The 27,248-nt window shown below is 37.3% G+C and overlaps 1 protein-coding gene across 6 annotated transcripts; it reads right to left on the bottom strand.

Annotated features, from left to right (window-relative positions):
- Positions 1–2,850: 2,850 nt before the first annotated feature.
- On the bottom strand, positions 2,851–6,823 carry LOC112785265 (uncharacterized). Of its 6 annotated transcripts, none has more exons than XR_003194205.3 (4): positions 6,283–6,823; positions 6,086–6,162; positions 5,837–5,998; positions 2,851–3,112 (listed from the first exon to the last, which is right to left on the bottom strand). XR_003194205.3 is itself a non-coding variant. In XM_025828724.3 (4 exons), the coding sequence occupies exons 1-3, from the start codon at positions 6,676–6,678 to the stop codon at positions 5,883–5,885; spliced, it is 552 nt and encodes a 183-aa protein (XP_025684509.1). In that variant the 5' UTR covers positions 6,679–6,823; the 3' UTR covers positions 2,851–3,112; positions 5,837–5,882. The 6 variants fall into 6 exon arrangements, 2 of the variants coding, with proteins under 2 accessions (XP_025684509.1, XP_025684510.1); XR_003194204.3 differs by having other exon boundaries at positions 6,086–6,180; positions 6,283–6,815; XR_011878785.1 differs by having other exon boundaries at positions 5,837–5,943; positions 6,059–6,180; positions 6,283–6,778.
- Positions 6,824–27,248: the final 20,425 nt, after the last annotated feature.

The raw sequence follows: 27,248 nt of genomic DNA, 5'->3' as shown, positions 1-27,248 counted from the left end.
TTGCTGAGGATGTTTTGGTGAGCATCAAAAGATTGACTTTCTGGTTAATTTTTATATCCTTAAGATGCCTCCAAATGACTCCAGAATACATTCATCTATCTTGTTAGGAAGGCCATTCTTGAAGACCTCTCGATTTAAACTTGATGCCTTCTCGGGTACCTATTCATTTGAGATTGACGGAAGAGTCGTGAGCTTTAACTTAGATGAAGCTATGAAGCATCTTCTAGAGGATCATTCTATTTTTTAGTGTGACATTATTGATGAAGTTATGGCCAAGGTTCACAATGGGGCCTTTGATGAGATGAAAACACTTTGCTAATGATTATGATGAAGACACTTTGCCACCTCCAATGTTGCTGGATAATAATGTGCCAAGTCATGAGTTAAGTGAGGTGTTGAAACCTCTACCTCCCCATCTTAAGTATGCCTTTCTTGATGACAATCAAAAGCTCCTGGTGATAATTGCAAAGGAGCTCACCTCCCAACAAGAGGAAAAAATGCTTAAAGTGTTGAGAAAGAATAAGAAGGCTATAGGGTGGAGTTTAGCGAACATTGTGGGTATAAGCCCGCACACTTGTGAGCACCATATCTTCCTAGAAGACGGAGCCAAACCCGTCCTTCAACCCCAAAAGAGGTTATAAAAAAGGAGGTCACTCGGCCTTTGGAGGCCGATATCATCTATCTGATTTCGGATAGCGAATAGGTTAGCCCCGTGCAAGTTGTGCCCAAAAATTGAGTGTTACCATGGTCAAGACCGAGAGTGGAGAGTCATGGAAACTAGAGTGCGAACTTTATGGAGAGTTTGCATTGATTACCATCGATTGAATGTAGCATCCCAGAAGGATCACTATCCACTCCCATTCATGATCAAATGCTTTACTGGTTGTCAGGTAAATCACACTACTATTTCCTAGATGATTACACTGGTTATTTTCAAATTCATATAGCTCCTGAAGATCAGAAAAAGACTACTTTTACATGTCCCTTTAGAAAGTATGCATACAAGAGGATGCCATTTGGCTTATGTAATGCACCTATGACATTCCAAAGGTGCATGACTAGCATCTTTTCTAATTTTCTTGAGCATTGTATGGAGATTTTCATGGATGACTTTAATGTGTATAGAGACTCATTTGATCTTTGCTTGGATAATTTTGCTAAAGTGTTAGAAAGATGTGCTGGTTCAAATCTTGTACTCAATTTTGAAAAATGCCATTTTATGGTGAAACAAGGTATTGTCCTAGGCCACATTATTTCTAGCAATGGTATATCTGTTGATCCTGCTAAAGTTGAGGTTATTTTTGGGTTATCTTACCCCTCTTCTACGAGGAAAGTCCGTGTGTTTCTTGGTCATGCAGGTTTTTATCAGTGTTTTATCAATAGCTTTAGTAAAGTTGCTTTACCTCTTTCTTTCTTGCTTCAAAAAGACATAGAGTTTGATTTCAATGATGCTTGCAAGGAAGTATTTGACACATTGAAGGATGCCTTGACTAAAGCTTGCATAGTGCGAGGGCCAAATTGGAGTAGCCCATTCGAGATCATGTGTGATGCATCTAACCATGCATTGGGGGCCACGCTTGCACAATGTGATGGTAAGGATCTTTATGTTATAGCCTATGCTTCTAAGACTCTGGATAGTGCACAATCAAATTATACTACCACCGAAAAAGAGTTATTAGCCATTGTTTTTGCTTTAGATAAATTTAGGGCATACTTACTTGGTTCTAAGGTGGTAGTATATTCGGATCATGCGGCTTTGAAATATCTTTTGGCAAAGAAAGAATCTAAACCTAGATTGATCCGATGGATATTACTCTTGCAAGAGTTTGATTTAGAAATCAAGAATAGGAGTGGGTCACAAAATTTAGTGGTGGACCACTTGAGCTGCCTTGAACACTTGGAGTTTGATTCCACCCATCTGAATGATGCTTTTCCTTTAGACACCTTGCAAGCAATTTCTCAAGTTACTCTATCGTTTGCATCAATTACCAATTACTTAGTAGGCCATACCTTCCCTCCACATTTTTCTAAGCACCAAAGGGACAAGCTAAAATGCGAGTCCAAATATTATATATGAGATGACCCTTACTTGTGGAGATGTAGGAAAAGAAAGTGCTTAGGAGATGTGTGGCTCAATCCGAATTCCAGTCTATATTAGAGGAGTGCCACTATTCTGAAAGTGGTCGCCCTCAAAGAACAGCAAGAAAGGTATTAGACTGTGAAAGTTGGTGGCCAACCCTGTTTAAAGATGCAAAACTCTTTTGCAACTCTTGCCATCAATGCCAAAGATTTGGTAATATATCCAAGAAGGATGAAATGCCTCAGCAACCTATGTTGTTTTGTGAGATTTTTTATGTTTGGGGCATTTATTTCATGGGTCCATTCCCAAATTCAAAATGGTTTTCTGTATATTTTGTTATTCATGGATTATGTTTCTAAATGGGTGGAAGTAATTCCAACTTGCACTGATGATACTAACATTGTTGTCTCTTTTGTGAGAAATCACCTTATTTTCCGTTTTGGATCGCCACGAGTAATCGTGAGCGATCAAGGTTCACATTTTTGTAACAAAAGAATGGCAACATTATTACAGAAGTACGAAATTATTCACAAGGTGGCCAATACCTACCATTCCCAAACCAATGGTCAAACCAAGGTTTCTAACCAAGAGATTAAGGAAATTTTGGAGAAGATAGTGAATCTTCATAAGAGGTGTAACATCCCGTCCAGCAAAATACCTTGCTTAAGTCAGGGTATTTCTACTAGAAAGAACATTACGTAACCTTTTCTAATATTAACTACTTAATTATCAAGCCTTTGTATCGAGTTCGCGTTTCAGTTTTAAGAAAATGCCAGAAAATTGTTGTTTTTTTTTTTCATTAAATTCATAATTCAAACATTCACAAATAATAATAATCATATAAATATTATTGATAATAATTCTTATATAAAAGAGACCAAATAAAACTCAAATACAATATACTAAACCTACCCCTCTATGTAAAATAAAATCTCAAAGGACAAGAGTGAGGGAACTCTATGAAAGCAATTAAAACCATAAAGAAAGCCTACTGATCGCTCGCAGCTTCAAATTGCGTCTTCAAACCTGTCGCTGAAAGGATGGAAAATTTGGGGGTGAGAACCAAACCACATGTTCTCAGTAGAGGTAGAGAATGCCGTGAAAGTAAAGAATAAAACGCAAATAGTTAATTTCACTCAAAAGTATTTAAAAGAAAAACTGTTTTCATTTGCAGTGATCTTTACTCGCCGTGTCAACCTTTTATTTTGAAAACCAACCGCATAACATTCAAAAATCCAAATCTTATAAAGCATCAGTTAATTATCCAAAATTCTAAATCCATATTTTCCTTTATAAAAATCTTAAAAGTTTTCCTTGACCGTATGAATGACTAATCTGTTCCAAGCATAGGTTCATTAAGTCTATGCTGAACCAGCTCAATTCAAACACAATCCAATCACGGCCTCAGGTCCAAGCAATTCAACCAGCACCCAATTCACCACATTCTAGCCAATCAGTTACAAACACAAGTAATGAGGTTCAAACACAATCAAGAGCAATTATATCAAGTATAGCAATTAGCAGTTAACAGAATTATTCACTTAGGCAAACCAATTACAATATACACACCCAAACAATGTCACATAGATGCATATGATGCATGCCTGTCCTACTGACCATGAGCTCACGCGTTGGTTATGTTGCCAGACCCGACTCGGATAAGCGGGATTAGACCACCATCCTTATTCGTAGGTTCCATAGACAAGCGGGAATTAAACCACCATCCTTGTCCGGAACTCGCAAGCAGGATTAAACCACCGTCCTTGCCTCCACAGTAAGCGGGATTAAACCACCATCCTTACTGGGTACATAAAATAATATACAAGCGGGATCACACCACCGTCCTTGCTGAACAATTTATCAATACGTGAGCGGGATAAAACCACCGTCCTCACTGCAGGCGGGACAAAACCACCATCCTTGCATAATGGTTTACGCACTGAGCAAGCGGGACTAGACCCACGCCCCTACCAACAATCTCATAAACCAAATATTCTTTTCTTAAAAGAATTATTGAAGTTATTATTATTAAATAAGCCTTGAATATTTATTTTGATTAAGTCCTTATATTTTTTATAAAAATTTGGACATAATCTCCTTTAAAAATAGGACTTATCCACCCTTACGGGTTCCTTCTTTCTCAACAGTTCATCAGCCTCTTTCAGCATTTGCCACAGCAATATATTCTCAAAAATATTTGATAATAGAAAATCTATTTCTTAAATTCCATATCCAAAATAATTACCAACACAACTTGGCAGCCTGATTTCCATTTTGTTTTGTAAAATATCAAATGAATTTGGAATTGCGCAAACTTTATATCCATGCGACCGTCTCGGATTAAGCTTTCTATTAAATCAAAAATCATAATTTTTCGCTGACTATAGCTTCAGGAATATAAGCAAAACCGTGACTGTTCTGCAGTATTTTAAAACCAGAAGACAACAGCACCATACAACATTTGAAATTTCATATAAAATCCAAATTAAATCTAACTACCTTCAAAATTAATGTTGTTAAACATAACTCATCCAAATTTCTTTCTCAATTGGTTCCAGGGTCATACCATTTTTAATGAAGGAGTTACGTAGCTTGGAAGTTAGGTAATTTTCTGCAGAATTCTGTTTTACAAATCATTGAACACAACCTCTTCCAAGTCCCATAACTCACTTATTAAAACATAGAAAATCCTGAAATTTAAATCACATATACTAAACATACTTAATTTTCACCTCCAATTGGTTACATCTCAATATCTATCCAGGATCAAAAGTTATAAACTCCCAAATTTACTAATTTAAGGAAACAGAATCTGGCTTTTTCTGCATAATGCATCATCCTTCAAAAATTCATATCTTTAAAACTACAAGTCCAATTGTTCTGAAATTTTACGTCATTAAAATAATAGGAATAAAGTTTTATTTAAAATTAGTTCCATTTCAAAATTCAAACTGCAGAATTTCCAATAGAGGAATCAAGTTGCTGCTGCGTTAAACGTTCTGCAGAAAAACCAGTTTTTACATCCATGATTCAAAAATTCACCATAAATCATAAACTTAGTGAAAAAGTCTCAAATTCAGCAGTCCAGTTCCCTATATCCCCAAGCTCAATCCGGACTTGGTCCCACGCAATTCCGATAATCACAGACATAGTTATAGTTTTTCAAAGTTTCTGGCTTCCTTTAAAAATAATGCAGAAAATTAAGTTTTACATTTTAACTTCGAAAAATCATAACTAGTTCTATAATTAATTCAAACTTCTCAAAATTGAGTCCCAACAACAACTTTTATTATACTTTACTCAGCCTTTGCTCTTATATCATTTCGATTATCGTTTAATAACTGATTCACTTCCAAAGTCACCTTTTAATTTCAAAAATCAGTTTTTCAGCAATCTATTTAGTATTCAAAATCCAACCCTTCAAAACCCCTCAAAAATAATTCCAAATCAACCACCAACCAAGTTCATTAACATTACAATATACCAAATAACAATTCAATGGCAACAAATCCAACATAACCCATTAAAATTCAGAAATTCTCAGCAATTAGTCATCAAGCAATTCCCAATCCACATAATCAATCAATATCACAAATCAACAGTTCCAAATCACAATCACAACCATTCCAATCACAATTTCAGCCACAATTCAATAATTACATAATCAATTAATTACTCACAGCTATTAAATCTATTTGCAGTTATTCAATAAACCTTGTAGGCATTCTTAAATTGAAATCGTTTTAAACCCCCTACCTCGATGTCGCAATCGCATAGTTTAACGCAACAATCCCTGCTTAGTCTAAATTGGCAACTGCAGCAGCGATTTCAACGCAACCGAGACGGCGGCAGCAGCATCAATTCTGGTTACGCTCGCAGCAATGGCAATTTCGGCAATTTCAGCATAACACCATAATACTAAAACAGAGATATTGGCTATCGTAATTAAAATAAGAACATAATAGAGAAACAAAATACCAAATAGAACAAGAGCAAGAGCGTTACAGGGTTAGGAATAGAGGTTCAATGTCAAAACGAAGAGGATGGTGCAGCCGCTTCTCTCCCCCGGTGACAAGTTCTAGCTGTAACGATTCCAACAACTATAGTGTACTCAGGAACATTAAAGATAGGGACAAGGTCATTCTAAAGCAACAAAAGATTCATAGACAGTGGCTCCGGTAACTAGGAAACAACGAACTCACCCATATGAACAGCAGCAACCAACGTCTCCGGCGACGGCGGCGGAAGAGGAACGACTCCTCCTCTGCTGCGTCACTCTCAATGGCAGCGGCAGCAAACCCTGATGGCAACGGGAATAGGGAGCGACAATGATGAAGGCTCGACGAAGATAGCGAGGCACGATGGTGCGGGTCAGCATCTTCTCTTCGCGTCTCACCCTCAGCGAACAGCAACGGCGATACACGAACAAGGCAAAGGGGCGTGGCTCGACGGCAGCTCCTTCCTCTCCTCCGTGGGTCACGTTCGCCTCTCCCTTTCTTCTCTGCGACAGCAGCTCGGCAGCGGCGCCAAGCTCCATAGCGTTGTTCCTCCCCCTCTCTTCTTCTCCCTCGTCCTCTGTCTCCCTTCCTGTTCTCCATTTTCCCCCATCTTCCCTCTTTCCCCTTCCTTTCTTTTCCCTTTCTATTTTCCCCCCTCGAGCTCCCCTGTTTCCTTTCTTTTCCATTCTGTTTGTGCGTGTGTTTTGTGAATTTAGGGTAGAATTAGGTTTTTAATTAGGAATTTAAGGTTAAGGTATAATGTATATGAGTAATATAACAACCTTTACAAAATATTTGAGATAGAATAACAATTTAAGATTCAAATATAATACCATAAAAATTACTTCATAAAAATTACTTTCAAAATGTATAAGATTTTATTTATCAGCATATCAATGAGCTCAAACAATTATTTTTAATTTAAATTATAAAATAAACATATTAATCATATTTTTATAAAATACAGTTTAAACTCAATACTAATTAGTTAAATTAAATGATATAACGTTTTATTATTTTTCTATCACCGAAACTTTAATTTCAATTTACAAAATATCTAATTATAATAAAATTACTTAAACTTAAAGTATTTATAAAAATTTATTTAATCATTCCTAATAAATTAATCTCTAAAAGTTCAAACTAATAAAATAAACCATAATTCATTCATATTAGAGATTACCTAAATTAAATTATATAATACTTTCATTACTAAATTTTATTTCCAAAGCATTTGAAATAACCAATTATAAAAATTACATAAGAATATTAATCAACTTAAACTCCAAATATTAATAAAACTAATTTAATTACTATTAATTACTTAATTTATAAAATAAGATATCAAATTAATAAAATAAATCGTAACTCTTTTTTTTTTCAGGATAATAGTTACTTAAATTAAATTATACAATTCTTTTTTTTATTTTTCAATTACTAAAATTATACAAAATATTCCATTATAATTAGATTACTTAAAAATATTAATTGATTCGAAATAAAACTATCTCCGAATCTATTTAATTATTTCTAACAAAATAATTTCTAAAATTATAAAGTTTAAACTTAATAAGATAAAAAAATAATTTATTTATAATTAGATTTTTAAAAATGCGGGATGTTACAAGAGGGATTGGAGTTCTAGACTCGGTGATGCTTTATGGGCTTACTGGACGGCCTATAAAACACCAATAGGCATGAGTCCATTCCTGTTAGTCTATGGGAAAGCATGTCACCTTCTGGTAGAAGTTGAGCACAAGGCATATATTGGACCGTAAAAGATGCAATTTGGATTTGGGAAAGGCCGGAGTTGAAAGGAACACGCAATTGGAAGAAATGGAGTGTTTAAGGTTCAAAGAATATGAAAACTCAAGGCTTTACAAGAAAAGAGTTTAGATTTGGTGACCAAGTGCTACTATACAACTCAAGGCTGAGATTCATGCCCAGAAAGTTGAGGTCAAGATAGGAAGGCCCTTATACGGTAGAGAAGGTTGAGCCTTATGCTGTCATTCACTTGAGTCATCCCTGAAGCCCTAGCTTCCTCATGGTGTCAAGCCCAAAGGCGACAAGGAGTTGGAGATCTTTCTTTTAAAGGACCCCCCAAGGAAGAAAATTGAACTTCATGACTATCCAACTTAAGAATGTTAAAGAAAAGTGCTCAGTGGGAGACACCCCACCATGGTATGATCTTTCTCGTGCATAAATTCTTTTTTTTAGTTTTCATTTCTTTGGTTGAATTTCTTGAGTTTGATTAGTGAACTTGAGTTATGAATGTCTTATGAGAATTCCAAGGTTGTTAGCTTGATTACTTGATTATTTTGGTTAGTTTGGTTAGTATAGTTATTTTTCCTATTTTGCTTGCTTAGATATTAAAATTGTCATTGTAGGTATTCCTCTACGAAAAGAAAAACGAAAGAAGTCACGCGTACACTTGCTTTACGCGTACGCGTGACACCCTGAACAGAGAGTTCAGCTAGTTGTGCCAGTACCATGCGCCTACTGTGTCTTGGGCACTGTAAGACCTAAAACTTTTGAAAAATCTTATTATGAACCGATTCCAAATTTTATTCATTTACTAGAGATTTTATTTTCATAAATTATTTCATTGAAAATAATTAAATAAGGTTCTGATAATTAAAATAGAAATGTTACTTAATTTCATAATTATTGAATATTTTTTTATATTTAAATTATAAAGTTTAGCAGTTGTAAAGGAATAATAATTTTATATGATTTAGTTGAGATTTTAGAATTTAACACTTTAATTTTTATAAACAAAGAAAATTAATTATATTATTTCTAATTCTAAATTAGAATATTTGATTAAAAGCTAATTAGCAAATTGATAATTAAATAATATCTTTAAAGTAATTTTTGGGATTAAATTAGATTTCAATTAATTACAATATCCCCAAATTTTTGTAAAATTACCCAAACCTCAATTTAGCAAAATATCCCTAATTTCAAATTGCCCCAAATCAAACCCTAACCTTAAAAATAAAACATAAAACCCTAATCCTTTTGTACCTAAGCCTAGCCGCCACTAACCCTTTCCCCTATCATACACACACACGGTAAAATGAAAGAAAAGAAAGAAATGGGAGACAGAAGAGGGAACGAAAGAACAGAGAAGAGCGGAGAGGGAGAAAGAAGGGGAAAAGGGGGAAGGAGAAATAGAGAGAGGGATCTGATAAAGTAGAGGAAGAGGAGGAGGCGCTGTAGCCTCGCCGCCACTGCTATCCCCACGCAGCCGCTGTCAGGTAGTCAATGCCGTAAAAGTGAAGAGGGAGTGAAAGCACCATCGAATAGAATGCAGAAGGGAGAAGAGTTGTGTTCTGTCAATGACGTCACGCCACCATCACGCTGCTGTTCTGTGTGAAGTAGCCACTGTCGCCTCGAGCCTCGCTGTCGTCGTCCTTGGCGCGAGCCCTTGCTATCGTTGGTGAGCTCAAATCCACTGCCGGTTTGAGCTGAAGGAGAGGCAACGTTTATAGGAGAGAGAACATGAGGTTTGTGGGAGCTCCATCACTGCCCAGCCACCGTCGCAGGAAGAACGTTCCGCCACCATTGTGCTCTGTCGCCATCGAACATGCCGCCACTAGCCACGACCATCATCGAAACAGGACAAATTCACCAATAACTCTGCTTCTTCCTTTCTTGAAAATCTGTTTTTCTTCTATTTTGTTCCACTATTCTGATTATTGTTGGTGTCTCCGCCACTTTACTCACTCGGAGGGATGCTACTACCACTAGGATGGATGCCCAGGTCTGATTTCAGTTCTTCTGCCATTGGGAGCCGACACCGGAGCCATTCCTAATGATTCTGATGTGATATCTTTTTCAATTCTAGACCATTTACATATTTTACTGTCTTTGGCATGCTTGTTTTGATTTGTATATGTCCTTGTCTGGGTTTCTTGAAGCTATTTCGGCTACTGTAATTGCAATTTGTAATAATGCGGTCGCTATAAGAGGTGTCAGAGTTGTTGTTGTTTTTTGTGGGGTTAATGCTATCGCTGCTGCCATGAGTTAAAAGAAAAAGGGAATTGTCACGGTAAGTTTATGCGAACCTGACTAATCAAGGTAGGGGATTGTTTTAAAGTTAAAATATTTTGGAGTTGAATACCTGATGTGTTTAGTGGATTAATACAAATGACATAATTTCGGTGTTTGAAATGATTTTTTTGCTGTGATTGAAGTTGTGGTTGAATTGATTATTTATTTGCCAATTTTTTTTTGAATTTCTGGCAGAAATGATTGAATATGTCAATTTTGAAAATTTCATTAAAATATGTTCTTATTGGTTCTGAATGATGGATTTAAAAATGTTAATTTGAAATGTCGGTTTTGTTGAGTTGAGATTGAAAAGAGAGGACCCGTGATGTGTGGCAAACTCCAATTTTTAGGGGAGGTGCAGCCGAAATTTTTTCTTAGAATTTGAAGAAGTTTTAGTTGTGAATTCAAAATTGATTTTGATTTGAGTAACTTTAATAAAAGAGATATGTTTTGAATGCTTTTAAAGATTATTAAAGAAAATCTGATTTTTATAATTTTGTTAACTTGTGGTTTTAAACTCATTTGGTTTCTAATAATGAGAAGATATTTGATTAACTAGCCAAAGACTTTAAAATAGTAAATTGAGAATAAATTCAATGGTTTGGGAATAGGAAAGTGAGTTTTAGATTTTTAATGAAATTGAACATAAGAGTTAAAAGGAAGAAAGTTATTTTAAAGAGTATGGTCAGAAAAGTGTGGTGTTGATTTGGAGGTAAGTTTATTGAGTTATTTGAAGGTTGTACTTGAAATTGAGATGTTATTTAGTGACAACTGGTTTTGGTTAAGGTCTGATAATGATTTCGAGGTTGGGAGATGATAATGATTAAGTATGATTGAGGTATGGTGATGATTCTGATTAATTATAGTGATGTGGAGTGATGACTGTAATTGATGATAATGGTTATGTTATCGATGACAAGATTTGTGATTAATGAGACATGATTGAGAATGATGTGGATATTGATGAATTATGATTGAAATATTCATATGGCTTATTTATTTGAATTATCTGAGACACGAGTTTTCATGGGTAGACATAGTGGCTTGCCATCACTTGCTCTAGGTTGAGATTCGATACTCTGTTGACCCTCTATCGCAAGATATGACCGGACACTTTAACTCCCCGGGTTACCCCATGGGCATGCGTAAATATATGAAATATTATGTTATTGAGCTTGGGATTTGACTCCATGGAATATCATTGAGCTTGGAGTTTGACTCCATGGAATATTATTGAGCTTGGAGTTTGACTCTATTGAATATTATATTTAACCTTGGAGTTTGACTCTATGGATATTATTTTTGAGCTTGGGGATACGTGCATAGAGGGACTGTGCAATGGTTAGCTGCTGGGACTTGTCAAGTTGGCTATATAATCGACATATAAGACTCATTAGCTGTAGGGCAAGCATACATCTTATACAGTTGTATGTTTTGCTTGAGTGTGCATTATCTTGGTTTGCCTAAATGATTAACCGTGTCTATTTGCTACTTGCAGTATCTGTGTCCTATCTGTGATTTCTTTGTTTGATTTGTATGTGTATGTTTATCTGAGAGACCCTCTTTGGTGGAGGCGTGATGAGGAGGGTTTCTGATCTGTGGTGATGGAGGTAGAAGTAGGATAAACTAAGTATTGCCTTATTATTCTAATTTATGTATTAGTTGGACAAGAAATAATAAATGTTTTCCTAAATGTTCATACGCCTTGGAGGTTGTGCACATTCCTCCTTAGCATCAAATTCAATCTTTTTGGAGGGGTTTTCATCAATTCTAGATTCCGATGGAGGTTCTGCATCTCCTAACTCTTCAACCACTTCTTCCTTTTCTTCAATAATTGTAGCTTCCTCCAATTGTTCCAATACAAAGAAACTTCCCTCATTTCTCACCGGAGTATCCAACCTCTCTTTCTTGCTATGCTCTCCCTTGGATTCTTCACATGTAGCCATGGGAGTTCCTTGAGTATTCAAGCATTAGGATGCTAACCGATTTACCACCTCGTCCAAGGCGACCGTAAATTGTTGCACGTCCCTTTTCATCTCCTCTTGCTCTTGAAGAAGAATACCAAAGATGTCATCCATTGGAGGTTGGGGTGGATGAGAGGGCTCATTGTCTTGGGGGAAAGGTTCATAGTAGGAAGGTGGTTCCTCATAGTAAGGATGTGGTGGTTCTATGTTCTCCATTTGTTCTACTTGTTGCCCAACACACTCCAATCCATTGTTCTCAAGTTGAGATTCTACAATCCCCTTCATACTCCACTCTTCGGTTGCTTTTCCACAATCATTCGTGGACATGTGGTATGAATCCCATGCATCTAACTTTTGGTGGACGGTTGCTTGAAGTCGGTCCATTGCCTCCTTAAAGGATGGACATGGATATATGGAGGATGGTAGAAGGTAGAATTCATCTTGAGGATGAAAATTTGCACACATTGGAGGTGGTTCATCTTGGTTATAATATGGAGAAGGTGGTTCTTGGAAGTATTGAGGTTGGGATGGTGGTTTCATGTACGGCTCATATGGTTGTTGAAATGGTGGATATGGATTAGGGTCATATGAAGGTGTTTGGTGAAAAGGGGCTTGTGAGTATGGTTGAGGGTTATGTTGAGGGTATGGCTCATAGGCATATGGTGGTGGTTCTTGAAAGTCACAAGGAGATTCACCATAGCCATTGGATTGGTATGCATCATAGAATGGCTCTTGTTCATAGTGCATTGGTGGAGGTTGTTGCCATGAAGAATGATCATGTGCATATGGCTCCTCCCACCTTTGATTGTCCCATCCTTGATACACATCTTCATTGTAGCCCTCATTTCCTACAACATAGTTAGAACTAAACTCATAGCCAAAGTGAGAATTCATAATGAGAAGAGAAAATAAGAAACAAAAGCTAATAAGAAAGAATGAAACAAAGTCTTAAAACTAGCAAAAACTCACAAGGAATCCAAAAAGTAAACTATTCACAATATTCACATATATACAATAACCAATAACATAACACCATTGCAATTCCCCAGCAATGGCACCATTTTGATGAATAAATTTTTGTGTGTCTAGAATTCACAATAAATTCTCGTTGCAAGTATAGTTTCTAAACCAACAATAATCCTTTCATACAAAAATTTGTTTGTCACAAGTAACAAACCCCTAAAAATAATAACCGAAGTATTCAAACCTCGGGTCGTTCTCCCTAGGAATTGCACTAAAGTGTTCTTGCTATTGGCTATGAAGTATGTTTGGGATTTTTGAGATAATAGACAAGAAATATAAATGGCAAAGGAAATAAACTAACAACTTACAAAGCTCTAGGGAAGGTATGAGAACTAGAAGTCCTATCCTTATTATCCTCCCCAATTGTGACAATAATTGTCCATTGCTCCCACTTAGTTAACCTCTAACTACGAAGGAAAGTAAAGTTGATGAATTAACTTGATTCCACAAGTCCTAGTCAAATCATAATGAAAGACTAGCTTTAGTGGCATTCAAGCCAATTAGCATCTTCTAATCATCAATCAACAAATGAGTTTGATAACTCAAGAGTCACCAATTACTCAACCAAAACCAATAGTAGAAAAACCTATTCTAGCATCTAACCAAGCATTTTATCAAACACTTGGAAGGCATAAAAGGAAAGTGAAATCAAATTGCAAGTAAAGTAGATCAACAACTACTAATTGTAAGGAATTAACAATTAACAAATCAATTAAGCAATATAAGAACATGAATCATAAATTGCATTAAAAGAGAAATAGAAGAAACAAAAGTGCATCAACATAAAAGTAGAGAATTACAAGAATTAAATGCTAAGCTAGAGAGAGGAGAAGTAGAGGAACAATAATTGATAAAGGAAAAGTAAATCTAAGCATGAAATTAACCTAGATCTAAGAAATCCTAATCTAGATCTAACCTAATTCTAGAAAGAAGAGAGAGCTTCTCTCTCTAGAAACTAACTTTCCCTCCAAAAGTAAACTAAACTAAACTGATTGGTAACTAATTGGTTCATCCCTCTTCAATCCCATGCATACACGTACATCACACGTACGCATCCTTAAATGCCAGGAAACTGTTGCAAATTTCATATCATTTTGAAGCCCCGGATGTTAGCTTTCCAATGCAACTGGAACCGCCTCATTTAGACCTCTGTAGCTCAGGTTATGATCGATTAAGTGCGAAGAGGTCAGGATTGACATCTTTGCGATTCCTTCATTTCTTCTTGAGTTCTCCATTTCTACATGCTTTTTCTACATTCCCTCAATCTAATCCTTGCCTCCTAAACCTGAAATCACTTAACAAACACATCAAGGTATCTAATGGAATCAAGGTGAATTAAATTTAACTATTTTAAGTCCTAAAAAGCAAGTTTTCACTCTTAAGCACAATTAAAGGAAAATTTACAAAACCATGCTATTTTAGTGAATAAATGGGAGAAAAGTTGACAAAACCCTCTAAATTCAACACAAAATTAACCCTAAAAATGGGGTTTATCAACCTTCCCACACTTAAACCATAGCATGTTGATTTAAGAAAATTGTCATGTCGGTATAGAATTTCACACAAAATGAATTCTCGTTGTAAGCATATCTCTGAACCAACAAACAATTCTCACATAAAAAATTTGGTTGTCACATGTACAAACCCCAATGAAAATTAACCGAAGTATTTAGACTCCGGGTCGTCTCATGAGGATTGCAAGGAAGTGGTCAATTATTGGCTATGAGAATGCAAGGGGTTTGATTAATAAGAGGGCAAGAAATTAAATGAGCAAGAATTTAAATGATAAAATGCATAAATCAAGCAGGTAATTAAAGAAAGCAAGAATATGGACTCTTCGTTAAGACGTAGGGAATTGAGATCACTATCCTTGTCAACAATTCAATCATTGATAATTATGCGGAACCGAGCTCATTAGGTCTACTCACCAAAGCCTTAAGTACGTAATGTCTACTCCTAGGCTTAGAGTACTTCAAATGGCTTGATCAACATCAATCTATAAGTCCCAACCTAGCTACTAATTAACTTAGTAGTAGGCTAGAGTCAATGGTTATCAAATTGATTCCCAAGGGTTCTAGAATTACCAGTTCAATGAAGCCCAAGAACTAAAGATCACTCAATCCCCTTAGCCTAGGCCAAGGGTCAAGAGAACTACTCAAAAACTATAGGAAACATTATATCAAACACCTAATGTGCAATAAAAGTAAACATCACAAAATGCTAAAATTAAGGGGACCCATAACTTTCATAGGCGATAAATCAATAATAGCAAGCACGATCAACATCAAAGCAACAAAGAAAAATGAAATTGCATAAAAAGGAAATTAGATCAAACAATGTTCATCAACATACAAGAGAGAAAAATAAGACATTGACTTTTCAACCAAGAAAATCAAGATGTAGAATTGAGAGATTGTAAAAGGAACAAGATGAAATCAAGTAATTAATTAAAGATCCAAGACAATTTAACCTAATCCTAACCTAATTCTAGAGAGAAATGGGAGCTTCTCTCTCTAGAAAACTAACTAAAGGCTCATGTTGACTAACTAATTGCTTCCCCTTTGCTTGGACTTTAATTCTGCATGAGATACACTCAGAAACAAGTTGGATTTGGGCCTGGGCAGCTCAGAAATTGTCCCAAGCATTTTGCCTTTAACTGGGTCATGTGCTAGTATCGGCGCGTACGCGCCATGTGCGCATGCGCGTCGATTGGCTGTTTCTTCATCCGCGTGGACGTGTCTTGTACGCGTGCGTGTCTCTATGCAAAACCACTTTTGCGCATGCGCGCCTTGTACGCGTGCGCGCCCATTGATGCATTCCCAATCTTTGTTTCTTCATGCATTCTCCACTTTGTATGCTTTTCTCCTCATTTCTTCCGTCCAATACTTGCCTTATGAACCTGAAATCACTCAACAAACACATCAAGGCATCGAATGGAATTAAATTGAATTAAAATCATCAATTTAAGGGCCTAAAAAGCATGTTTTTACACTTAAGCACAATTCAAAGGAGAATTACAAAACCATACTATTTCATTGAATAAATGTGGAAAAAGGTGGTAAAATCCGCTAAAATAAGCATAAGATGAACCACGAAATCAGGGTTTATGAAATCTCCCCACACTTAAACTAAGCATGTCCTCATGCTAAAATCAAGAAAGAAGCAAAAGGGTATCAACATTTATTCAATGCAAATTAACTAAATGCAATCTATCTACATGAATGCAATGGCTCAGTCAAAATAAATCAATCTCCAAGAATATACATGAAAGCACAAGGGCTAAGGCATTAGCAAGCAAAGATGATCATGGGTGGAAACATGTAATTGAGCGATCAAACCCTCACCAGATGTGTATCCGCTCTAGGAACTCAAGTGTATGGGTTGATTCACTCAATTCTCCCCTAATCATGCTTTTCAAGATTTGTTTCTCATCTAACAATCAACAATTACTTTTATGCATGCATACAAATATCATTAGAACTTTCCCATAGGTTGTAATAGGGTTAAGGTCAAGGTAGGATGCATAAGGTCAAGTGAGCTTAAGATTTGAATCTTTGATTAACTTAAACTTCCCACCTAGCTTATGACTACCTATACAATTCTAAACAATCCTAACTACCCATTCTTCACTTATACACACACTCATGTATTCTCTTTTGATCACCATACATATGCATTGATCATTATTAAGCTTTGAACTTTGGGGCATTTTTGTCCCCTTTTTATTGCAATTCTTTTTCTCTCTTTTTCTATATTATATATATATATATATATATATATATATATATATATATATATATATATATATATTTATTATTTTTTTTAAACATAGAGACATAAAATATATACAAGAACATCAATGCATATGGTTTACACATGATTAATACATGAGTATGTACCCAATTCCCAAAATTTTCAACAAAAACACACACACACTTTTATCTCTACCCAATGTACCCAACTTTCCCAAAATCAAGTAATGAACACTCTTACTAGCCTAAGCTAATCAAAGATCCAAACAAGGGACATTTATTATTTTTCACTTAGGCTTGTAATGTGCTTCAATTAAGAATAAGTGGGTTAAGCTTAGGCTCAAAATTGGTTAACAATGGAAGATAAAAGGTAGGCTATTTGGGTAAGTGAGCTATTTGAACAATGGCCTCAATCATATAAATGCATGTATACACAAAATAATGGACATAAAGAATCAAACAAATCAAAGATTGCAATCATAGGAAGAGAATAATGCACACAAGAATGAAAATAAGTGGTTATATGATGTAACCACACAATTAGGCTCAAAACTCTCATGCTTGTGTTCTTAGCTCAAAATATGATCCACAAAGTGTATTAATCAAGCAAGTTCTAAAAACAATTTTCAACCAATTGGGGTGGTGCTCTAGAAATGGATATTCTTGGAAATTTTCATCATATTGACTAAGCTTATTCTAATGCAAGGTTGTGATTTAGAAAATTTTAAAATTTTTCCTTAGTTTACCCCCTTTTCAATCAAAACATAATCCTTATACAAAAAGGGTCAACTAGGTTTTAACAATCTAAAATATTTTTCTAATCACAATCAAAAGCTAAAATGCAATATACACATATATAACAAAAGTATGCAACAACCAAAATAAGGGTATCCACAATAGTAAATATGTACAATATCCCGAAAATGATCTCAAAGATAAAGTGCAAAATAAAATAAAGTAGCAGAAACTAGAAGGTAAATGTCTGAAAGTTCACCACACAAATGATATCCACCGGTCACGAACGGTGACCTCCCCACACTTTAGGATGAAGCATCGTCCTCGATGCTACTACCGAAGCTCGAGATGGGGGTCAACAGTCGCGTCGGGCTGTGGCTCAGGCTGTGGGACTGGCTGTAATACTGGCTGTGAATCCTCAGGAGCCTGCTGAACCTCTGTGGCGGCCTGTGTCTCTGGTGGTGCCTCCTGCTGAATTGGCTCCTCAGTATGCTCCTTCTCCTGATCCTGCTCATTGGGGCGGGAGAGTCTGGGAGCGGAGGTAGCTTAATACCCTGTGATACGAACACCTGGTCTATGCGATCGAGACGTCGCATGATACGATGCTCGCTGCGCTCCATAAAACGAAATAGGCACTGTACCAACAGGTATGTTGGCTCAAGTGCTGGCGGTGGTGGTAAGGATGCTGCGGCTGCGGAAGTAGAAGAGGGTCCTGCTGCTGATGATGAAGGCTAGCTGCCTCCACCACTACTCTGGCTCGAGAACGGCGTCTGGGTGGAGGCTTCTCGTGCACTACCCACCCCACAGAATAGTAACCTCCTTGTCGTCGTCATCGGGGGTGGTGGTGTCACGTCATCATCCTCCCACGGGACATCAGCTAGCTCAACCATGCTGGTGACCAATGTAGGAAAGGGCAGGAGGCCGTGGATATGTGCTTGCCACATACTCTGCCTAATCAACTGGGGGAAGTCTACCTCCTTCCCCTCCATCACACACCCAATCAAAACTAGCATATCCATCAGAATCTCTAAAAAAGTGAGTGGTGGGCAGGACATAGTGGGCGAATATATGCTGCCAAGTCCTAGCCTCTCTCGACAGATAAGCGAATAGCCTCCCCTTGGGCTTCTTGTTACTAGAATCCATCACCCAAGGGGCGTCAGGTGTGGCAATCACGTGCTTAAGCACCTCATAATCAAAGGTCATGCCGTGGATGGCTACCTCTGCCTGCTGATAGGCGCATGTGCCATCAGTGCCAGGTCGGCAAAGCAATGCCTCCCCAATAGCAGCCTCAGTGATCATAATCTCTCTACCCCGTAGATGGACTAAATCAAGAGTGGCACGGAAGAAGTTGCAGTAGAATTCCCTCACCCACGAAGTGTTTATTTTTCCTAAATCTCTGTCAACAAAGTCCAGACCCAACTCCAGAATGCGAGTGTTTATGGCGCATCTCACATCATTGGGAAGGACCAGTTTCTTTTCAATGTTCATGTTCGTCTTCCGGAATTTAGGGAAGCGAAGCTCACAGTAGAGGTTAGGAAACTTGATTGGGTAAGTGGATGGGAGTAGCTGATTCTCTTTGTCCACTTCATTCAGCGAATTCTTAGCATAGTTTGCATAAAGTGAAGGGGTAAAGGCTTTAGAGCACTTTCTCTTCTTTGAAGTAGGGGCTATGGCTTTCCCTTTGTCTGACATCCTGAAAAACAGATGTGGCATGATATAAGCAGCTAGCCAAGTAGATGTAAAGCACTCAAAATAAGGCATACTCATGAAGTGAGTGAAGAAAATAGAATGCTTGAAATGCAAGTATCAAAATTCAGAATTCAATTCAAGTTACAAATCAAGAATTCAAACCACAATTGCACAATGCTTGTTTATTGAGCCTAAGAAATGCCATATTCAAAAGAATGATTAAAAGAGTTATGTTCAAAACAAAAGGAGGAAATCAGTTGGTTAATCAAGTTAGAGTTAGAAATTAGTTCAAAAATAAGTGATATGACAATTATCGGCTCAATTAAAAGAAGCGTACAAAATATGGATGCAAGCATATTCACAACCATGAAATGCATATAGTCATTGATGATGAAATATGATATTGCCAAAAAGAATCCAATATGAAAACAAGTCATCAATCAATGTGAAGATCACTATGGTTGTATTAAATGGTGTTGGTAAAATCAAGACATTGAGGAACAGGTAAATCAAGAAACATTCAACACCAATTCCAAAGAGGCATAAAAGTCACAAGTTCAAATAAGAGTGGAAAACCTTAAGATCTATGTGACTTAATGAAAATTAGGTACGAGTATAATGAATCAATTAGTCACATAGATCAAAAAACCTCAAACTTGTGAGTTTATGCAAAAGAGGCACAAAATTTTAAAAGAGATTCAGGTTATGGTCAATCTGAAAGCTTACTCAACTATGCAATGCATACAAGCAAATTAGCATTGTAAACAAGCAAAGAGTACTATAAGCATGACCAAAACCTATAAACATGTCCTTGAGGAGTTTCCAAAACCATTCATCAAACAAGATTCTATTGACACAGAATTTTGTCAAATAGAAGCTTGTTGCATCAATTAAAACAATGTTAATTCATGAGATATGGTTAGGAAAAATCTGGCAGCATTTCAGCAGTAAATTGGCTATTTCCCAAATTCAAAAAAAATCAATTCAGATTCCATATGTATTCATCAACAATTAAAAACACAAAAACCATATATGAGTTCATATGAATGGAACCAATAAGCCAATCTTTCAGCAGCAAAACATCAAAAAGCAATTTAAATTAAACTAGCCAGCAACAAATAACATTCTTTCTTCGAACAACGAACAAAAATACTGGCTTAAAATACAGCACCAAATCTTCCCAATGAACAAGGATAATGGATTCAGTAAGCATTCCTTTCATTGAATTCAATAGTCAATCACAAGTAGCATGAATTCAAACAATTAAGCATAATTGAGTTCAACAATGAAGTACAAATTGAAAATGAACTCAGCCCACAGCACTCAGAAAGAACACAGCAATAATGAGCAGCCAAGCAACAGCATCAAGTAGAACAAACAAGTTAAGGAAAACCATAGAAGTAGCAGCACTTTCAATCATCATCATTATTCAAAATAAACCAAAATCCATTATCCAGCTCAGATTCTCAAACCACCTAATCAACTAACATGCATTTCTAACTAACTAAGCTAATTAACAGAATTAACACAGGATAGCAAAGGAAACGGAACAGGGGAAGGACAGAGACCTGGAGAGCAGAAAATGAACAGGGTAGACGGTTGATGGAGAGAGGAGGATAGAGGAGATGTGTAACCGGATGAAGGTTGTTGGTCACGATGGGCTTACCGGTGACAGTGGGGGTCATGGCTGTTAATGGCAGCAGCAGGGAGTGTGAAAGGGTGAGAGAGAGGGAAGAGCGAGGGATGAAGAGAGATGGGGGGTTGTGGCGACGGCGGTGGTGTTCGCCGGAGGTGGCCGGATGGTTGGTGGTGTGGTTGTAGAGCTGGTTATGGAGGGAGAAAAGAAAGGGGGAGAGACGTTGAAGAGGGTGAAAGGGTTGCGCGAATGCGCTAGGGCTTTCGCAGCCCTGGGGTAAGTGGAATTTTAAATCCACGCGTGCACGCACTGTGCGCGTCCGCGTGGGTGGGAGAATAACGAATCGGCGCAGGAGCATCATATGCACTTGCGCGTAGATGGTCTGTGTAGGCACGGGCGCGGACGCGTACAGCGCGCGTCTGCGCAGGTGAGCTGGGCCAGAGGCACAAAACGGGCCCAGAGTTGGCATAACTCTCGGGTCTTTTAGCCTGGGTGATGCAAAAACGCATCGACGTGCGCACGCAATGTTTGCTTGCGCGTGAATGGGTTGAATGATGATGGGGCGCGGAGGCGCCAGGCACGGCTACGCGTAGGTAAGGAAACGCAAGGGGCGCGGACGCGTACAGCGTGCGTCCGTGTGGGTTAAGGCACAGAGTTGGCCAAAAGTGGCACAACTCTTTGGCCCTTGGCCTAGAAACCTTAAATGTGTAGCCGACGTGCGCGCGCTATGCACTTGCGCGTGGCTGCTCTCTCTCTCTTTTTTTTTTCTTTTTTTTCTTTTTTTTTAAAAGCACCGAGAAGAGCTCAGAATTCTCCTAGCCTTCTCTAAGACTCTAAAACCGGCTAAGATGCATAATTATACATATTTTTGAATTTTTGAGGATTTTTCAAATAATTTGAGGAAACTTGCAATACAAGCAAAAACTCAAATTCAAAGAATCATCCCTAATTAAGGCATAAGATCTATAAACACCTTAGCAAGAAAAGCAAAATATACTAAGAAGTAAAGAAATTATATACAATGGAACCCAATTCATTCATTCATTATATCTACAAGAAAATGGAAAGAGTTTACCATGGTGGGGTGTCTCCCACCAAGCACTTTTGGTTTAAGTCCTTAAGTTGGACAATTGAAAGGTTCCTTGTCAAGGTGGTTTATGCTTGTATCCATCCTTGAACCTCCAAGAGTGCTTGCCCTTCAATCGGTTGTCAGAAGTTCCAACCATCTTCACCAAGCTTGGGTGAGGTTCTCTCCAAGATATGAGCTCCCAAAATTGGTTTCCATGGTGTGATCCAGGATCCCATATCTTATCTTCGCACCCATCTTCTAGTTGATCGCCATGATTCTGTTCGGGTGACAAGAAGGCTGAATCCTCATGAAGGCACCAAACTATCCTCCTAGACCCATTTAATTGAGTAGGACACCAACCTTTGCTCCTTGAAGCTTCAACCATAATGAGCCTAGACTTACAACGCCAACTACCAAACACCCTCCTCTTTCGCTTAATCCCACAAAGCGCCCTAAGTTGGCCATCCGTCTCAAGAAAACCATACTCAAGTGGGATAATAAAGCTAAGCGATAGAAGTTTTACCCACTCAAATGAAAGATTGGATGACAACATAGGTGGAACAGTTCCCAAAGATCTTGATAAAGCATGCTCTACTCCCATCCATCCTCTTCTAGAGGCTTTTACCACTTGGCAAGGTTCTTCGAGCTTTACCTCTCGCCAAGCTTCCTCAAGTTCACACTCTTCTTCACCAATTTCTTCTATCTCTTCCCCATCACTCTCATCATAGACAGGAGGTTTAGTGAAGTCTAACTCGTCATTAATTCAAAGCACAGTGGGGAAGGACTCATTGTGCTCAAAAGGATCATATGTTGATTCGGAATCATCATAAATAGGAGGGCTTGTTGCTTAGGACACTTCTTCCAATTCTTCATTCACAATATGCCTTGGAGGTTGCACGTCCTCCTTAACATTGCTTTCTAATTCACTGGAAGAAGGTTCAACAAGATCGTCAAGGGGATTGATCAATGTGGACAAAAAATCACTAATGATGGAATCCACTTCTTGATCAATTTCCTTCGACTCTCTATCCACTTCTTCAACATTACTCTCCTCTTTAACATCCCTTCCAAACTTTGTGGAAGAGGGCTCTTCAACCTGATATTCCTTTATGTGTTCAACATATCCTAAACATCCAACCACTACTTCTTTCTATTCACTAATTCCTACCTCCTCCTCTTGTTGTACTTCTTGTTTTAACTCCTCCTCCTTACCATGGAGCTTCAAGTTCAGTCCCTCACTAAGCTCTTTGGTTGCTTCTCCACATTCAACAATGGGAGCGCCTTGATGACATAGGCTTAGGCGGGATGAGATCATGTTACCAATGGTTTCTACCATGATAGCTATTTTTGCTCTTAACTCCGTAAACTTCTTTTCATCCTCCTCTTGTCGCCTTAAGATATGAGATTCAAGATCTCTCAATTCCAACAAGGAGGCTTCATCGGAAGGTGATTGTGGAAGAGAAGGTTCATTGTTCGAGGGAAGGTTGTTATAATTGGTAGCTGGTTCATATTGGTGTAATCCTTGAGGTGGTGTGTGTGGATTTTGTGGTTCATGGGAGTATTGGTGTTGGAAAGGTGGTGGTTCTAGATACGGTTCATTTGGTGGTTGGTATGGTGGGTATGGGTTGGGGTCATATGGAGGTAAATGGTGGTAGAAAGCTTGTGAGTAAGGTGGTTCAAAATTATGTTGTGGAGGGGGTTCATATGCATGTGGTGGTTGTGGTTGACAATCACAATAAGGATCATCACACACATTGGATTGGTATGCATTAGGATTAGGATTATACCCATATGAATTCGGAGGGAGTTCTTGCCAAGAAGGTTGTCCATAAGCTTTGGACTCCTCCCACCTTTGATCTCTAAATCCTTGATGCATATCCCCATTGATGCTTCCATTTCCTACAACACAGTTTGAACCACACTCATAGCCAAAGTGATGAGAATTCATGGTGATAAGATAAGACAAAAATAAAACTAATAAGAAACAAAGAAAACAAAGTCCTACAACTAGCAAAAGCCAACAAACAAACCAAAAATCAAGCTATTCACAATATATACAATAGCCAACAACATAGCACCATTGCTATCCCCAGCAACAACGCCATTTTGATTTATGAAAATTGTCGTGTCGGTATAGAATTTCACACAAAATGAATTCTCGTTGTAAGCATAGCTCCAAACCAACAAACAATTCTCACATCAAAAATTTGGTTGTCACATGTACAAACCCCAATGAAAATTAACCGAAGTATTTAGACTCCGGGTCGTCTCACGAGGATTGCAATGAAGTGGTCAATTATTGGCTATGAGAATGCAAGGGGGTTTGATTAATAAGAGGGCAAGAAATTAAATGAGCAAGAATTTAAATGATAAAACGCGTAAATCAAGCAGGTAATTAAAGAAAGCAAGAATAAGGACTCTTGGTTAAGACTTAGGGAATTGAGATCACTATCCTTGTCAACAATTCAATCATTGATAATTATGCGGAACCGAGCTCATTAGGTCTACTCACTAAAGCCTTAAGTACGTAATGTCTACTCCTAGGTTTAGAGTACTTCAAATGGCTTGATCAACATCAATCCATAAGTCCCAACCTAGCTACTAATTAACTTAGTAGTAGGCTAGAGTCATGGTTATCAAATTGATTCCCAAGGGTTCTAGAATTACCAGTTCAATGAATCCCAAGAACTCAAGATCACTCAATCCCCTTAGCCTAGGCCAAGGGTCAAGAGAACTACTCAAAAACTATGGGAAACATTATATCAAACACCTAATATGCAATAAAAGTAAACATCACAAAATGCTAAAATTAAGGGGACCCATAACTTTCATAGGCGATAAATCAATAATAGTAAGCACGATCAACATCAAAGCAACATAGAAACATGAAATTGCATAAAATGGAAGTTAGTTCTAACAATGTTCATCAACATACAAGAGAGCAAAATAAGAAATTGACTTTTCAACCAAGAAAATCAAGATGTAGAATTGAGAGATTGTAAAAGGAACAAGATGAAATCAAGTAATTAATTCAAGATCAAAGACAATTTAACCTAATCCTAACCTAATTCTAGAGAGAAGAGGGAGCTTCTCTCTCTAGAAAACTAACTAAAGGCTCATGTTGACTAACTAATTGCTCCTCTTTGCTTGGACTTCAATTCTGCATGAAATACACTCAAAAACAAGTTGAATTTGGGCCTAGGCAGCTCAGAAATTGCCCCGAGCGTTTTTCCTTAAAGTGGGTCACGTGCTAGTATCGGCGCGTACGCGCCATGTGCGCGTGCGCATCGATTGGTTGTTTCTTCATCCGCGCGGACGCGTCTTGTACGCGTGCGCGTCTCTATGCAAAACCACCTTTGTCCGCGCACGCCTTGTACGTGTGCGTGCCCATTGATGCATTCCCAATCTTTGTTTCTTCATGCATTCTCCACTTTGTATGCTTTTTTCCTCATTTCTTCCATCCAATACTTGCCTTATGAACCTGAAATCACTCAACAAACACATCAAGGCATCGAATGGAATTAAAGTGAATTAAAATCATCAATTTAAGGGCCTAAAAAGCATGTTTTTACACTTAAGCACAATTCAAGAGAGAATTATAAAACCATGCTATTTCATTGAATAAATGTGGGAAAGGTGGTAAAATCCTCTAAAATAAGCACAAGATGAACCACGAAATCGAGGTTTATCACATGTCCTCATGCTAAACCAAAGAAGGACAAGAAAAGGCGTATGAACATTTATTCAATGCAAAGAATTATATAAACCTATCTATATGAATGCAACTAAATGCAAAATGATTCTACCTACTTGGTTAAAAATAAATCAATCCTCCAAGAGCATGTATAAACAGGTAGGGCTAAGGTCATATGACGATTCATGTATCCTACCAATTCAAGTATAAAAATGAAGTTCAAATAGACTTGCAAGAAGAACGCTCATGAAAGCCGGGAATCATGGAATTGAGCATTGAACCCTCACCGGAAGTGTTTTCACTCTAGTCGCTCAAGTATATAGGGTCGATTCTCTCAATTCTCCCCTAATCATGCTTTCCAAGATTTGTTTTTCATCTAACAACCAACAATTATTCAATGCATGCACGCATTCATCATGAGGTCTTTTCATAGGTTGTAATGGGGCTAGGGTCAAGGTAGGATTGTATATGGTTAAGTGGATTAGAATTTGAATCTTTGATCAACTTAAACTTCCCACCTAACCTATATAACAACCTATAAAAATCTAATACATGCCTAACTACCCATGCATCACTTTTTAACATACTCATGCATTCTTTTCTTGATCATAACTCATATGCATTGATTATTATTAAGCTTCACTTCGGGGCATTTTGTCCCCTTTTTATTGTTTTTTTTTTTCCTCTTTTTTTTTCTTTTCTTTCTTTTTCTATATTTTTTCCGTTTGATATATATTTTTTTCTTTTATTTCATTTCTTTCATATTTTTTTTCTTTTTGCAATAAAGTATATACACAAGTATCAATGCATATGGTTTTACATTTAATTAACACATGAGTATGTACCCAATTCCCAATATTTTTAACAAAAATACAACACACACCTTTTCCCAACCAATGTCCCAAGTTTCCCCACACTTGAATCATACACACACACTAGCCTAAGCTAATCAAAGATCCAAATAAGGACATTTATTATTTTTTGCTTTAAGGCTTATAATGTGCTAATATTGAGAACAAGTGGGTTAATCGTAGGCTCAAAGTTGGCTAACAATGGAAGATAAAAGGTAAGGCTATTTGAGTAAGTGAGCTAAATGAAATGATGGCCTCAATCATATAAATGCATGTCTACACAAAATAATGGACATAAAGAATCAAACAAATCAAAGATTACAATCATAGAAAGAGAATAATGCACACAAGAAGAAATATAAGTGGTTATCTGATGTAACCACACAATTAGGCTCAAAACTCACAAGCTTGTGTTCTTAGCTCAAAAGCCATGTTCCAAAATAAATTCTCTCAAGCAAGTTCAACAATTTTTTTTTTCTTTCAAATTGGTAGGTTGCCCTAAAAATAGTTTCTTGGAAAAGAAATCATCACCCTAACCAAGTAGTCCTATCAAGAAAGAAGTGGTAAAATATGTACAAATTCTAACTAACATGCAACCTATCAAACAATGCAATAACTAATCTAACAAAGAAAACTAAGAATTGGTGTTGTACAAGAAAATTGTTACCCACAGAGATCGGTCAGACGACCTCCCCACACAT

The sequence above is a fragment of the Arachis hypogaea genome, chromosome 20, assembly GCF_003086295.3.
Source record: "Arachis hypogaea cultivar Tifrunner chromosome 20, arahy.Tifrunner.gnm2.J5K5, whole genome shotgun sequence".
Classification (NCBI taxonomy): Eukaryota; Viridiplantae; Streptophyta; class Magnoliopsida; order Fabales; family Fabaceae; genus Arachis; species Arachis hypogaea.
Note: the sequence above shows the minus strand (reverse complement) of the source record. Positions and strands in the feature narration are given on the sequence as shown.

Coding starts and splice junctions, on each gene's coding strand:
- LOC112785265 (XM_025828724.3), bottom strand. CDS start 6,678: ATGGAGAACAGGAAGGGAGACAGAGGACGAGGGAGAAGAAGAGAGGGG. Junction 6,181..6,282: donor GGTTGCTGCTGTTCATATGG/GTGAGTTCGTTG, acceptor AGTACACTATAG/TTGTTGGAATCGTTACAGCT. Junction 5,944..6,085: donor GAACCTCTATTCCTAACCCT/GTAACGCTCTTG, acceptor GAGCGTAACCAG/AATTGATGCTGCTGCCGCCG.